Source organism: Elaeis guineensis, chromosome 1, assembly GCF_000442705.2.
Source record: "Elaeis guineensis isolate ETL-2024a chromosome 1, EG11, whole genome shotgun sequence".
Lineage (NCBI taxonomy): Eukaryota > Viridiplantae > Streptophyta > Magnoliopsida > Arecales > Arecaceae > Elaeis > Elaeis guineensis.
This window is the reverse complement of record NC_025993.2, coordinates 172,234,739-172,247,848: the sequence shown is the minus strand read 5'-3', so window position 1 is coordinate 172,247,848 and position 13,110 is coordinate 172,234,739. Positions and strand designations below refer to the sequence as shown.

The 13,110-nt window shown below is 36.5% G+C and overlaps 1 protein-coding gene across 1 annotated transcript; it reads left to right on the top strand.

Moving 5' to 3' along the window:
• The first annotated feature begins 3,354 nt into the window (after window positions 1–3,354).
• On the top strand, window positions 3,355–12,848 carry LOC105039731 (glutamate receptor 2.8-like). The gene is made up of 5 exons (XM_073255894.1): window positions 3,355–3,613; window positions 7,486–8,819; window positions 10,075–10,387; window positions 11,381–11,787; window positions 12,306–12,848. The coding sequence occupies exons 1-5, from the start codon at window positions 3,355–3,357 to the stop codon at window positions 12,846–12,848; spliced, it is 2,856 nt and encodes a 951-aa protein (XP_073111995.1).
• Window positions 12,849–13,110: the final 262 nt, after the last annotated feature.

The window sequence follows — 13,110 nt, the reverse complement described above, 5'->3', positions numbered from 1 at the left end:
AAATATGATAGATTCTTTCTTTTGTTAATCTTCTTGAAACCATCATGCTTGGCTTTCAAATTGTCCTGTGATTTTCCAGAACTACTTGGTTTGTTCTGACTAACATAATTTATTGAGAACGAACATCAGTATAAAATTATGCATCATGTGTGCAAGTTTCTGACTCAATTTGTAGAGAAGTTTGAAACTGTTCTAAAGTGAGAGATTCTGTAGAATACAGAATTTTCTTTCTTTAATTATTTTAGGAAAAAGAAAGTTTAAAGAAAATTATGCCAATTTGAAGTGTATCAGAGATTTTAACATCAAGATCAGTTAATTTGGATATCAGAACTTACAGTTCATGGACTTGATCCATGTTTGGCATGTTATCAGTGATTTTAAATTCGAAATACTATAATGCCAGAAATTTATCAGTACCTCGCTTTTCATTTTTGTATTTGGTTTCCAGAGCAATCTAAATTTTCTTTGGAGACTTCAAATTGGAGTAGAGATCATATAGACAATTTGTCGGAGTATTCAGAATGTAACCATGGCACACCAGTTCATCCTCGTCATGTTTCTTCGTTTGTGCCTGGATCATGTCATCTGGCTTGGGGTCTGGCAGTGGAGGTAGATTCGGATCAAGAACATAGTAGATCTTCAATGCTGTCCATAAGAATACCATTTTGTCCATCCAGCGAGTGAAGTTTATTCCATCAAAACAATCAAGTTTGATGAAATCTTGCTTCATGGATTAAAAAGCAGAACTTATTCAACAGCCATTACAACAGCCATTACAATAAACTCTTCAAGAATATTCGAAATAATATAAAAGAGTTTATGTTTGCACCAAGTGAGATTTGCAGACAATCCTCTTCTCTGGATGCAACAAGTCTCTACAAAACAATCAATGATAACTGTCTCTCATTATGAAAGTCACATTTGAATGTGTTTTATAGACAATGACTTGGTATTCAGTTATGCCCATTGACAAAATAAAATAAGTACAAATCCATGTTATTTAAATAATATATATATATATATATATATATATATATATATTATACAACATAATTAAACTAATGGATAAAAGATAATTTTATAAAGTGAGGTGGGCCTCCATATATAAAGACTTAAAAGTTTTAAAAATTTTCGATGTGGGGCTATTCACCCACACAATATTACAAACTATTCAACATAAAGACTATATAAAAAAATTGTTGAAATTAACCTAGACGATGAAAAACATAATTTATGGTGTATGGGTGATGTTGTGGCATATGAGTGATGACGTGAAATATAAGTAATGATGTGGTATGTGGATTACAATGCGGCACTTGACAATTGCATATATTTAGGAGAAAATTCTACAACACGCACCACATAATCACATATATGCTACATCATCATTTATATGTCATATCGTCAAAATAAAAATTTTCATCTGTTATACCACATCATCGCTTATATGCTATGTTATTTGTGCCCAAAATTCAGAGAAAAATTATATTAAAATGGTTTAGAAAATCGAGAAACTAAATTTAAACTTTTTTGAACTTAAAGGATTATTTAAAAATCATGCTAAATTTCAAAAATCAAAAGCATATTTTTACAAAACCCAAAGTAAAAAAATAAGACCGAAATTATTGTGCACTCCCATGTAAGAACACAAATTCCACCGTCAAGATAGACATGGGGCTCAAATGCATTGCAGTAGGCCAAAGGAAGAACCGAGCCTTATAGAGTAAAATCTTTGTTCCCTTGGGTAAGCTTGCGCTTGCATGGATCAACTAACAAAGTTTCGTTGGGAGACACGGCAGATTCCCGCCACGTTTGGGTATTTATAAACCCGTCTGGACACGGGGAATTTCGCATCAACAGGATGTGCATCCGTGGATGGCTTTGACGAGATCGCATTTGTTATGTGATGATAGAAAAAGCTAACATCAATCAGCTATCATGCACCCCACCTGATCATTTGTAAACATTTATTATGTGATGGTATGGTAGAAAAAGCTAATGTCAATCAAGTATCATGTGTCCCACTCGATCGTTTGTAAATAGCTTAGATAACCAGTTGTAGTCACCAAGAAAATAACGTAACGGGTAGGTTAAATGCATGTAACTTGTCCTGGGCCAGCTGTATGGATTTCAGGAAGTCATCACGATCAACCATGTGCTGAGGGATGGCAGCAAGCATGCTTGCAGATTGTGATGGCCGATATAAGACCAAAAGGATCAGACTAATCTCCCAAGATGGGAACCTTCCGCGAGAGTTGATTATAAGTAATGTGATGATAAACTAGAGGTGCGTTTGATTATATTTTTTGATTTTTAATTTTTGATTTTTAAAAAATATTTTTTATTTTTTTTATTTTTATTATTGAGTAAAAATAAAAAAAGTAAAAAATATGTTTGGTAACTATGTTACTACGTTTGGGGATGACAGATGAAGAGCTTGATGAGGGAGAAGAATTCAGGAAGGGAGGGAGAAGGGGGTAGAGAGATGAAGAGCTCGACGAAGGAGAAGGATTCGGACTTTTTACTTTTTAATTTGGAGTTTTAGATATGCGGAAGCAAAAAAAATAGAAAAGTAAATTTTGGAAAGAAAAAATTTTTGCCATATAAAGCAATTGTTTTGATTTTTTTGATTTTTGCTTTTTTATGATGTTACAAAACATTACTTTTTGATTTTTATTTTTTAAAAATTAAAAAAAAAAAATTTTTTTAATGGCTAACCAAACATACCTTAAATGTATGTATGACAGAGAAAGACCCTGTTACATTTGTTTGTTATAAGAAGTTGCAGGCATGATGACAGATGATAATTTTCCATGACCCCGCTCTACCAAAAAAGAAAAAATTCCATGACTCTGCTGAAACTACAACGACTTCGAGACACTTGACCTGTCCACTAAATGATAGCAGTATTTCTCCGTGCACTTTCCTAGCAATAGCTCTTCATTAATCAATTCATTAGTTAGTGACATCTTATGTCGTATTGCCCAAAAACCAATACATCCCTGTATTGCAGAATCTTCTATGCAAACGATGTCTGAACATCCTTGGAATACTTCTCTATCGGCATTCGGCAACCTCAACAGAAACTTCAGCAAAAAAATCAGCAACCACATTCCGTATTTTTCACTCCAAAAAATCTATGGTTTTTAAAATAATTAATGATTATTTGTTTCAGAACAAGATAAAAGAAAAGAACAGCAAAGTTATGCTTATGGGACTGGTTATAATATTTTAGTTATTTTTATTTGACTTTGTCAAATTGACTCAACTTGGGGGAAACTTACTCCTACCATTTCTTATAAAACAGGCTCTTGGGACCAGCTGACACATTAAGCAGAACCCATGCAGCTCTAGATGGAGAAACCTACTAACTTCATTCTCTGCGTTTGCTTGTGCTTTTTCCTTGCATCAGCGGAAAATAGCAGCACAAAGGCAACGAATGCTTTCCATGTCGGAGTGGTTCTCGACTTGGGCACGTCGGTCGGGAAGACCGGCCGGACAAGCATTTCCATGGCAATCGAAGATTTCTATGCCAAGCACAGCAACGGCACCACAAGGCTGGTTGTTCACACTCTAGATTCCGACAACGATGCTGTGCAAGCTGCATCAGCAGGTAGCAATTAGCCGTTATTAATTAACAGTATCACTAGTGATCTGCTGCGCTTTCTTCCTTTCAAATAGAAAAAATAAAATTGAAACAAATCATTTGGCCATAGATCACTCATAGCATCTTGTATCTGATCAGCATAGCAACGGAATGAGTTAACTGGGGAAAAGATACAAATTCCTTTCTCTAGGGACTATGATGATACAATTGATCGATCCAAACTTGCATGAGAAGTCCCGCATGTGATTACCTAACAATTAAAATATATGAGAAAAAGAGACTAGAAAACCATCTGGTGTGGTATAAAAGAGAAGGCATTATTAGTTTCATATTGATTGTGAGTCAAGAGGGACTCTAACTTATATAGGAAGGACCATCCTTCTCATGTGAGGTGCCTTTTGAATGACAAAATCATAAGGCCCATGGGCTAGAGCGAACAATACCTCATGTGTCGAGATATGAACCCTTGCCATAATAGTGGTGCATCAAGGGACCACCCCTGTAATTGTGGGGCTCCTCTTATCCATACATAGTTTATGGTAAAAATAAGGAGGATGCCTTCCATTCATACACAGACTCCCATTTTATTGGAGTCATGAGCCCTTGCTGCAACAGTGGTATCCCAAATAGGAGACTACCCCTGCAACTATGGGGCTCCTCTTGTCTGTACACAGATTATGGTAAAAATAAGGAGGAGAGCATCATTCGTCCGTACACACTCTCCCTTTACTGGAGGGCTATGGTAAAAATAAGGAGGGTATCTCCTATCCGTACATGGGCTATGGTAAGAATATGGAGGAGGGTATCTCCCATCTATATATATACTCTCTCTAACTTGGGGGCTATGTTGTGGTATAAAATGAAAGGCATCATTAGTTCTATATTGATTGTGAGTCAAAAGAGACTCTAGCTTATCATTAGTCCCACATTAATTGTGAATCAAAGAGACTCTAACTTATATAGGAAGGAGCCACCTATCCTACATGAGGCATCTTTTGAAGGATAAAATGGTAAGGCCCATTCAAGGGGGAGTCTATTTATGGAAGGGAGGTGCTCTCCTTATTTTTACCACAATCCTTCAATAAAGGGGAGTCTATGTACAGACGTGAGTCTATGTATAGATGAGAGGTATCCTCCTTATTTTTAGTATATATTATGTACGAAAAGGAGTATCACAGTTGCACGTGAGGTATTATTCGCTATGGCTTATGGTCCTCATGATTTTGTCCTTCAAAAGGTGTCTCATATGGATGATTTCTTCCTATATAAACTAGAATCTCTTTTGACTCACAACTAATATAAAACAAATGATGCCCTCCCTCCTACACTATAATAAGATAAAAATAAGGAAAAAAGTACTTTCCATCCATACACAGATTCTTCCTTGATTAGGGGGCTATATTGTGATGTAGAAGAAAAAATATCATTAGTCCCACATTGGTTGTGAGTCGAGAGAAACTCTGACTTATATAGGAAAGAACCATCTTTTCCACATAAGGCACCTTTTGAAGGGCAAAATCATAAGATTGATATATACAGATGGCCTCCTTATTTTTACCACAGTCCCCTAGTAAAGGAGGAGTTTGTGCTCGAACGTAAGATGCCTTTTTCCTTATTTTTACCACAATCCATGTACAGATGGAAGGAGCCCCATAGTTGTAGATGTGTTCTCCTACCTGATGTGCCACCATTGTGGCCAAAAGCTCATGACTCGGCATATAAGGTATTGTCTACTCTAACCTATAAGCCTCATGATTTTGTCTTTCAAAAGGCACCTTATATTGGAAGAATGATATTTTTCTATATAAGCCAAAGTCTACCTTGATTTACAATCAATATGAAATTAGTGATGCCCTCTCTTTTACACCACAACACCATCATAATATGTTCTTTTAATTATGCCTGTTGGTCAAATAGAATAAACTTGATACACAGCCAACATGATTTGGTTCTTCCAGTCATCACCCTCTCCTCAGTGCATGCACCAGCAATATGTTTTGGGTTGTTGCCTTGTTTTTCAACTAAAAATGGAAAAAAAAAATGTAGAAGATTGAAGAGTACAACAACTAGGATCTCATCCAAAAACTAGCTAGAAGATATTATTTAAGTTCATTATTTTTTGCATATGTATCCAAGATTTTCCAATGCATAATTGATATGAGGCAAAACATGTGCTTGGACGGTTTCTCACATACACTATATTTTTAAACCATGGCACCCTCACAAGTAAATGGGATTGAATCTAATCAAATGTAATCACAAACACTATGATCAATCCATAGTTATACCAAAAGGGTCTATATTCCCCTAAGCACACATAGGTCATGTAATAAGTATGCTCTAATGGTACTATTTATAACAATTCAAGACTCCATCCAAAAAATTTATTGGAAGGTGTTATTTAAGTTTCTTGGTCTTGCATAAGCATCCAAAATCTTCTTAAGGTACAATATTATAAAACTAAATGTGCATCTACATGGATCATCATAAAGAATATTATGACTAAGTGAAATGACATAGAGCTATCAATCTTGTACGAAGGTAAACACCTTCAAAATTACTTCAATATTCACATATCTGCGAAATCTTTCCATTATTATAATATTCACAACAATCTTAAGAGAACGAGGATGGTGATACCATATGCAAGCACATATTGCATGCCCTATTATCCTTCTTTATAAAATTATTTTTTGGTGTTGACTAATACCTTCGTTACAATAGATCAAGCAAAATAAAATTTAATATCTATTAAAGCCCTGTAGTTGAAGTTGCGCTAAAATACAAGTCGTATTGCAACTTGTAGTAGTTGACTTACAAGGAAGCTTACTTCTTGTGTTCGAAGAAAAGTTTAAAAAATGGATAAGATAAAGAAGAGAGAGGGTTTTATTTTTTAATTTATAATTTTAGATTTTTTAATCTTTACAAGAAGTACTCTATTTTAATTTTTGTAAAACTTGAAATCTTAAAATTTGCAGTCATAATTAGAATAAATGCAACAAACAATTCAATTAATATTTGAAGTAAGGATGCAGTCGAGCCGAGCTGAGTCTAGCAACTATCGACTTTTTCTTGACTCAATTCAAAATACTTAGACTCAAAACTTAATTCGAGATTGATTGAGCTTTATTATTACTAAACTCAACTCAACTCAACTCGAATATCAACCAAGCCATACTTAAGTTTGAGTTTGAGCTCGAATTTGATCATTGATCATCATTAAAAATTATGGCTAATACAAAATATAATATAATATAATATTTTAAATTATTAATTTAATAATATATAATAAATAAAATATATATATACTTAATTAGGCTCATGATCTTTCAAGCTGAATATTTTATTACTGGAGCTTAATAATAGTTGAGCTGAGTTGATTTTGGACCCAAATCAAATTTGAGCAGCTCGCAAGTTATTTGGCTCATCCGCACCCTCCATGCCGGGGGAACAAAATCAAGGGATGCAGCCCAATAACTAATTAATCTTAAGGGCTTGCTCAGAATTTTCTGTGGATCCAACATAATGTGCCGGAGAAAGGAAGAGAAAGAATGAGAGAGCAAGTGGGTCACGGGCCTGGGTTCGGCTCCTCTGTGGTATGTGTATGGCATCGTAGAGGGCTGTGCGGTCACCACTTAATCCAAGATCGTCAACCATATTGGTGAACTTGCAAGTTAAAGAAAAGAAATTATACAAATATTTCAGAATAATAAAGGTAGTCAAGAAATTTACCTGTATCGAGAAAGGTATCATGTTTTCCTGTTCAACCGTGATGAATTGGCAATTGATTGTTAGTCAGGCATCATTCTATTCCCAACATCCACCTCAATCCACCTCATTTTTCAACTAAACTCTACTACTTCGCTGCATGAACACAGCCCTGGACCTGCTGAAAAACAGAGAGGTGCAAATCATCATAGGTCCCCAAAAATCATCACAGGCTGCTTTCGTCTCTGATCTCGGCAACAAGAGTCAGGTCCCCATCGTCACCTTCTCAGCAACAAGTCCTTCCCTCTCCTCCACTCGCACACCATACCTTGTAAGGACAACAGTAAATGATTCTTGTCAGGTAAACAGCATCGCCTCCATTATCAAGGCCTATGGATGGAGGGAGGTGGTACCCATCTACGAGGACACCGACTACGGCAGGGGCATCATACCATACCTCATCGATGCCCTCCAAGGGATCGACATCCGCATCCCCTACCATAGCATGATCCCTCTATCAGCAACAAATGATGAAATCATGGAAGAGCTCTACAAATTAAAGACCATGCAAACCAGGGTATTCATCGTGCACATGACGTCCCCTATGGGTTCTCGCCTGTTTCCCAAGGCCAAGGTGGCAGGAATGATGAGCGAAGGGTACGTGTGGATCATGACGGATGGGTTAGCAAACGTCATGGATTCTCTCGACCCGTCCGTCATCGATTCAATGCAGGGTGCCCTGGGTGTGAAGCCATACGTGCCCAAGTCGAGGGAGCTCCGTGATTTCACAATGAGATGGAAGAGAAGATTCCAGAAAGACAACCCCAGTGATCAGCTAACCGAGCCGAGCACCTTTGGACTGTGGGCTTACGATACAGTTTGGGCAATGGCCATGGCGGCGGAGAAGGTCGGGGTGGGAAATGCTAGCTTCGAGAAGCCACAAAATGCCACCGACTTGACGGACTTGGACACAGTGGGGATTTCTATGAATGGTCCTAAACTTCTGAAAGCAATTCTAGAGAGCAGATTCAGAGGCATCAGCGGCGATTTCCATCTGGTAGATGGGCAGCTGCAGTCCTCCACATTCCAAATAATCAATGTGGTTGGAAGAGGAGGGAGAGGGGTTGGGTTTTGGACGCCACAGTATGGATTGTCGAAAGAGTTAAATCAGAGTATGACTAAGGCGTACTCGACCTTGATGACCGATCTGTATCATGCGATCTGGCCGGGGGAATCGACTGCAGTACCGAAGGGTTGGGAAATGCCGGTAAGTGGGAAGAAACTAAGGATTGGTGTTCCCGTGAGGGATGAAATTCGCGAATTTATAAACGTGGAGAGGGATCCCATAACAAATATAACGACGGTAAGTGGGTATTGCATCGACGTCTTCGAGGGTGCAATACAGAGACTGCCTTATGCGATACCTCATGAGTACGTCCCCCTCAATGTCCAAGGTCAGGGTTCCAGGACCTACACTGATCTGGTCTACCAGATCTATCTTCAGGTATCCCTCCTCTTCTTCGAGATTAGCAGGGATTAATCCTTTCCTAGGGATCCTCTGTGGTGCACGTGCGGCACCATCAAGTATGGTGCACTCGTGGATGCCGTTATCAAAGAATGGACGGCCATTAAATAATATGTATTTTGATAGCCATCCATCCTCTGTTGGCGACCATCCATGAGTGCATATGGTGCAGCACTCACAGAGTGCATCGTACTCTACAGTATAGCACACGCACCGCAGAAGGCCCCTGCTCTAATTCTTTTCTATCCTATACCCATTTTACTCTATTTTAGTGGTACAGATGAGTAAACATGACAACTATTGCATTTCATTGAGCGATATAATATTTTTCGTGGGTTTTTCTTGGTAAATAATATTGTGGTGAGCTTTCACCCTTTTTCTTGGAGTAAACATCGCAGCTAGGTTACAAATTTGTCTTCCAAAAAAAGTCAGCTAGGTTACAAATAGAATTTGATATTTTTTTAAAAAAAAACTAGATATTAAAACCCGTGGATGCATGAAGTAATAAAAAAAGAGGAGAGTATATCAAAAAAAAATTATATATTTTGTTAAAATAAAATAAAATAATAATTAAAATTAATTAATTAATTTAATATTAAAAATAATTAATAAATAATTTTTTCTTCTAATGATTAATATAAATTTTTTTATTAAATTATAATAAATAATGTTAAACACTCAGAATGTCACTTGTCAAATACTCAAAATGTCACTTGTCAAAAGACCACCAATCTGATCCTTTCTATTAAATCATAATAAAACATGCTAAACACTCAAAATGTCACTTGTCAAACACTCAAAATGTCAATTGTCAAAAAGTCACCAACCTGATCCTTCTTTTTATATATTATATTAGATTAGATTGAATACTTTCTTCCCCATGTATGGTGATTTTCTACTGCATCAACTTTTGCCAAAGTTGACATTGATTAAAAGATAAATAGTCTTTCACTATTCACACAAGAACGCTTTCTTAGCTCCCGTAGTGATCGAGTGGTAGTAAGTTTAAAATTACTGTTTGAAATGATTCTTTCTAATAGTCTTTGGGTTTTTGTTTTCAATCTAATAACACTTACCACATCATTGAGTGTCATGCAACTTGTTCTTTCTTAAACTTCAGGCGTTCCAAGAATTTGGTTAGAAAAATTCAAATCTGAACTACTTTTTCTCCTCTTAACTAATGATGTATGCATTGCCTTCAAGTCCAATATTACTGACTAGTTTGAGGTAACAGGAATACGATGCCTTGGTAGGGGATGTAACAATCAGATTCGACAGATCTTTGTACGTGGATTTCACATTGCCATACACTGAATCAGGGGTGTCAATGATCGTGCCGGTCAAAGACAACACAAACAAGAACGCTTGGATTTTTTTAAGGCCACTGAGTATGGAACTGTGGTTGGGGAGCTTTGCCTTCTTTGTCTTCACAGGCTTTGTTATTTGGGTAATGGAGCACAGGATCAACAAGGAGTTCAGGGGTCCATTTTTGCATCAGCTTGGAACCATCTTCTACTTCTCCTTCTCAACGCTTGTCTATGCTCACAGTTGCGTAAATATTGTCTTTAACCCTAAAATTTCCTATTAATGCTTGAGTATCATGATTAGATGTGCCAATCAACATGAATATAATCGATTTGCACTTATGATGGGCAAATGATTTGTGTATCCATCTAATAAGCCGATCTGCACAAAACCTCTTAAAGTTTATGCTAACAAAATTGAGATGTTGAAAGAGAATTCTATCATGGTTAACCCTGCTAAAACCTACTTTAGGTGAAAGAATACCAAAGCAAGAACAGAATGAACAATATATAAATTATGCATTAACAAGTATTTTTTTAAACCGAAAAAACATATTGAAACTATTCCAGGATATGCTTTTTCCAAAAAAAGAAATCTAGTAGCTTTTATTGTAACTATTTGATATTATGATTAGCAATTCAAATACTTCATAATGTAGAGTTGATATATGGATTGTTTTCTTCCTGCTTTATTGGAAATGCTTCAATTTTTTCTCAACGAAAAATTCAGAACTATCCTAAAAAAGTTTGATATTAGTTAAGACAGACTTCCGTAAACTAAAAATATCATTAGTCTTTTATGCTGTTAGTCTAGCTCTTCCATAATCATTGTACTCTAAATGTTTAGGGATAAAGTGTTTTCATAACTTTCAATCTTTTAAATATCATTTATAATTTAGCCTGTTTCAATCCAGTATTGTTATAAACAAAATGCAACAATGAAAAGATTCACAATGGCATACCTTGAAACCTAAACTTTGTTCAAGAAGGCTAAGATAATTTAGATGTTAATTGTGAAAGATGATTTTAAAATTCATGAGTTCACAAAAGACACCACATGTGGGGGGAACAAAAAAGGCCAATAGTGATTCATGATCCCTTAATGGATGTTGCATGCTTGTAACTTTCACAAAGACTAAAACTCAAGTATGCTACTGGATAATTAGATATAACAAAATACAAGATTATACAACTTCTAACCTTTCCATTAGAAAGCTTATGATCTATATATTGCAGGGGAGAAGGTGCAGAACATCTTATCCAAGTTTGTGGTAATCATATGGTTGTTTGTTGTGCTGGTCCTTACATCAAGTTACACTGCTAGCTTAGCATCAATGCTTACCGTACAACAGCTTCAGCCAACTATAACTGATGTACAAGATCTCCTTAAGAATGGAGACTATGTCGGCTTTAATAGGAATTCCTTTGTTAAGGATCTCTTGATGCAACTCCACTTTGATGAATCGAAGATCAGGGCCTATGACACCCCTGAAGAATATGTTGAGGCCCTCTCCAAAGGAAGCAAGAATGGTGGTGTCGCTGCAATTGTCCACGAAGTTCCCTATATCAAGCAATTTCTTGCACAACATTGCACTGGTTACACCATGATCGGACCAATTTATAAGACTGCAGGGTTTGGATTTGTGAGTTTCACTATCCTAATCTTCATTATCGGTGCAATAACTATATCTAGAGAATACTTAATATCAGCAAATTCAGCAAAACAAACTTTTGTGATCCACCTACATGGTTCTCATAAATAGATCCAGAATTTACATGCATGCATGCATACACACACACATGGATGCATGCTTCCATGCATGCATTCATGCACATATGTGCTTATAGAAACTAGCATGATCCATGGGGGGAAATTATGTCTTCATTTTATTTAAAGAAAAGGAAGGATTTTGGATGCACTTTGGCAACCCAAAAAAATTTTTTTTAAAAAAAAAAATCTTGACATGGAACTGAAACTTTCTAATAAGAGTAAATATTGTAAGTTCCCACCCTCTCATCCAAAGGTAAACATGTTGAATCTTTATTCGAAACTAGATATTTGATCCATAAAATTTTGAAATCCGAAAGCTATATGAATTCAAGAAAAGAAATACTAAAGGGTTTTTCCTAAAGGGTCCCCTCACCTCTCTCACTTCCACAGGTTTTTCCTAAAGGGTCCCCTCTAGTCCCTGATATCTCAAGGGGAATACTAAATGTAACCGATGGAGATGATATACTAGAGATTGAGAAGAAGTGGTTTGGGGATCAAAATGCTTGTCTAAATCAAGGAAGTACTATCAGCTCTAACAGCCTCACCTTTCATAGCTTCTGGGGGCTATTTCTCATCACTGGAGTTGCTTCAACTTGTGCCCTCACTATATTCTTAGCCATGTTCTTCAACAAAAACTGGCATGAAATGAGAAACATCGATCACGATAAGTCCATTTCACGAAGGCTCATATCCTGTTTAAAATATTACGACAAGAAAGATGAAAATTCTTACACTTTCAGGAGAGAGAAGACAAATGACACCAACAGTGATGCCAATGTGAACTGCCAAGGCATTACCGACATTGAAGCCTCACTCAATGGTGATGATTCACAGAATCAATTAAGCATTTCAAACTATTCAGATGGGAATTCCTCCCAACAAGAAGAAAAAAGCTCCTCCCCAGAGCTTGCAGGTCCAAGCGGAGAAGCTTAACTAGTGTCTATTGTTGTGGATAACTGAAATATAGACATATAAACTATGCAATAGAGGCAGGAACACCGGTGTTCCTTTTTCCCCTTCACAAACTTCATCTACTAATTTCAGATGTTTCTAGTGGATAATTTTCTCAAATCTGATGTAAGATTTCACATTTCGTCTTTCAAGAATGCAATCATCAATCAATATATTATATAAAAATAGAGGTACAATGGCTAAGAATCTGCCATGTGTCATCATCTGAAAATGTAATATTATA

Coding starts and splice junctions, on each gene's coding strand:
- LOC105039731 (XM_073255894.1), top strand. CDS start 3,355: ATGGAGAAACCTACTAACTTCATTCTCTGCGTTTGCTTGTGCTTTTTC. Junction 8,820..10,074: donor TCTACCAGATCTATCTTCAG/GTATCCCTCCTC, acceptor TTGAGGTAACAG/GAATACGATGCCTTGGTAGG. Junction 11,788..12,305: donor AGACTGCAGGGTTTGGATTT/GTGAGTTTCACT, acceptor TCACTTCCACAG/GTTTTTCCTAAAGGGTCCCC.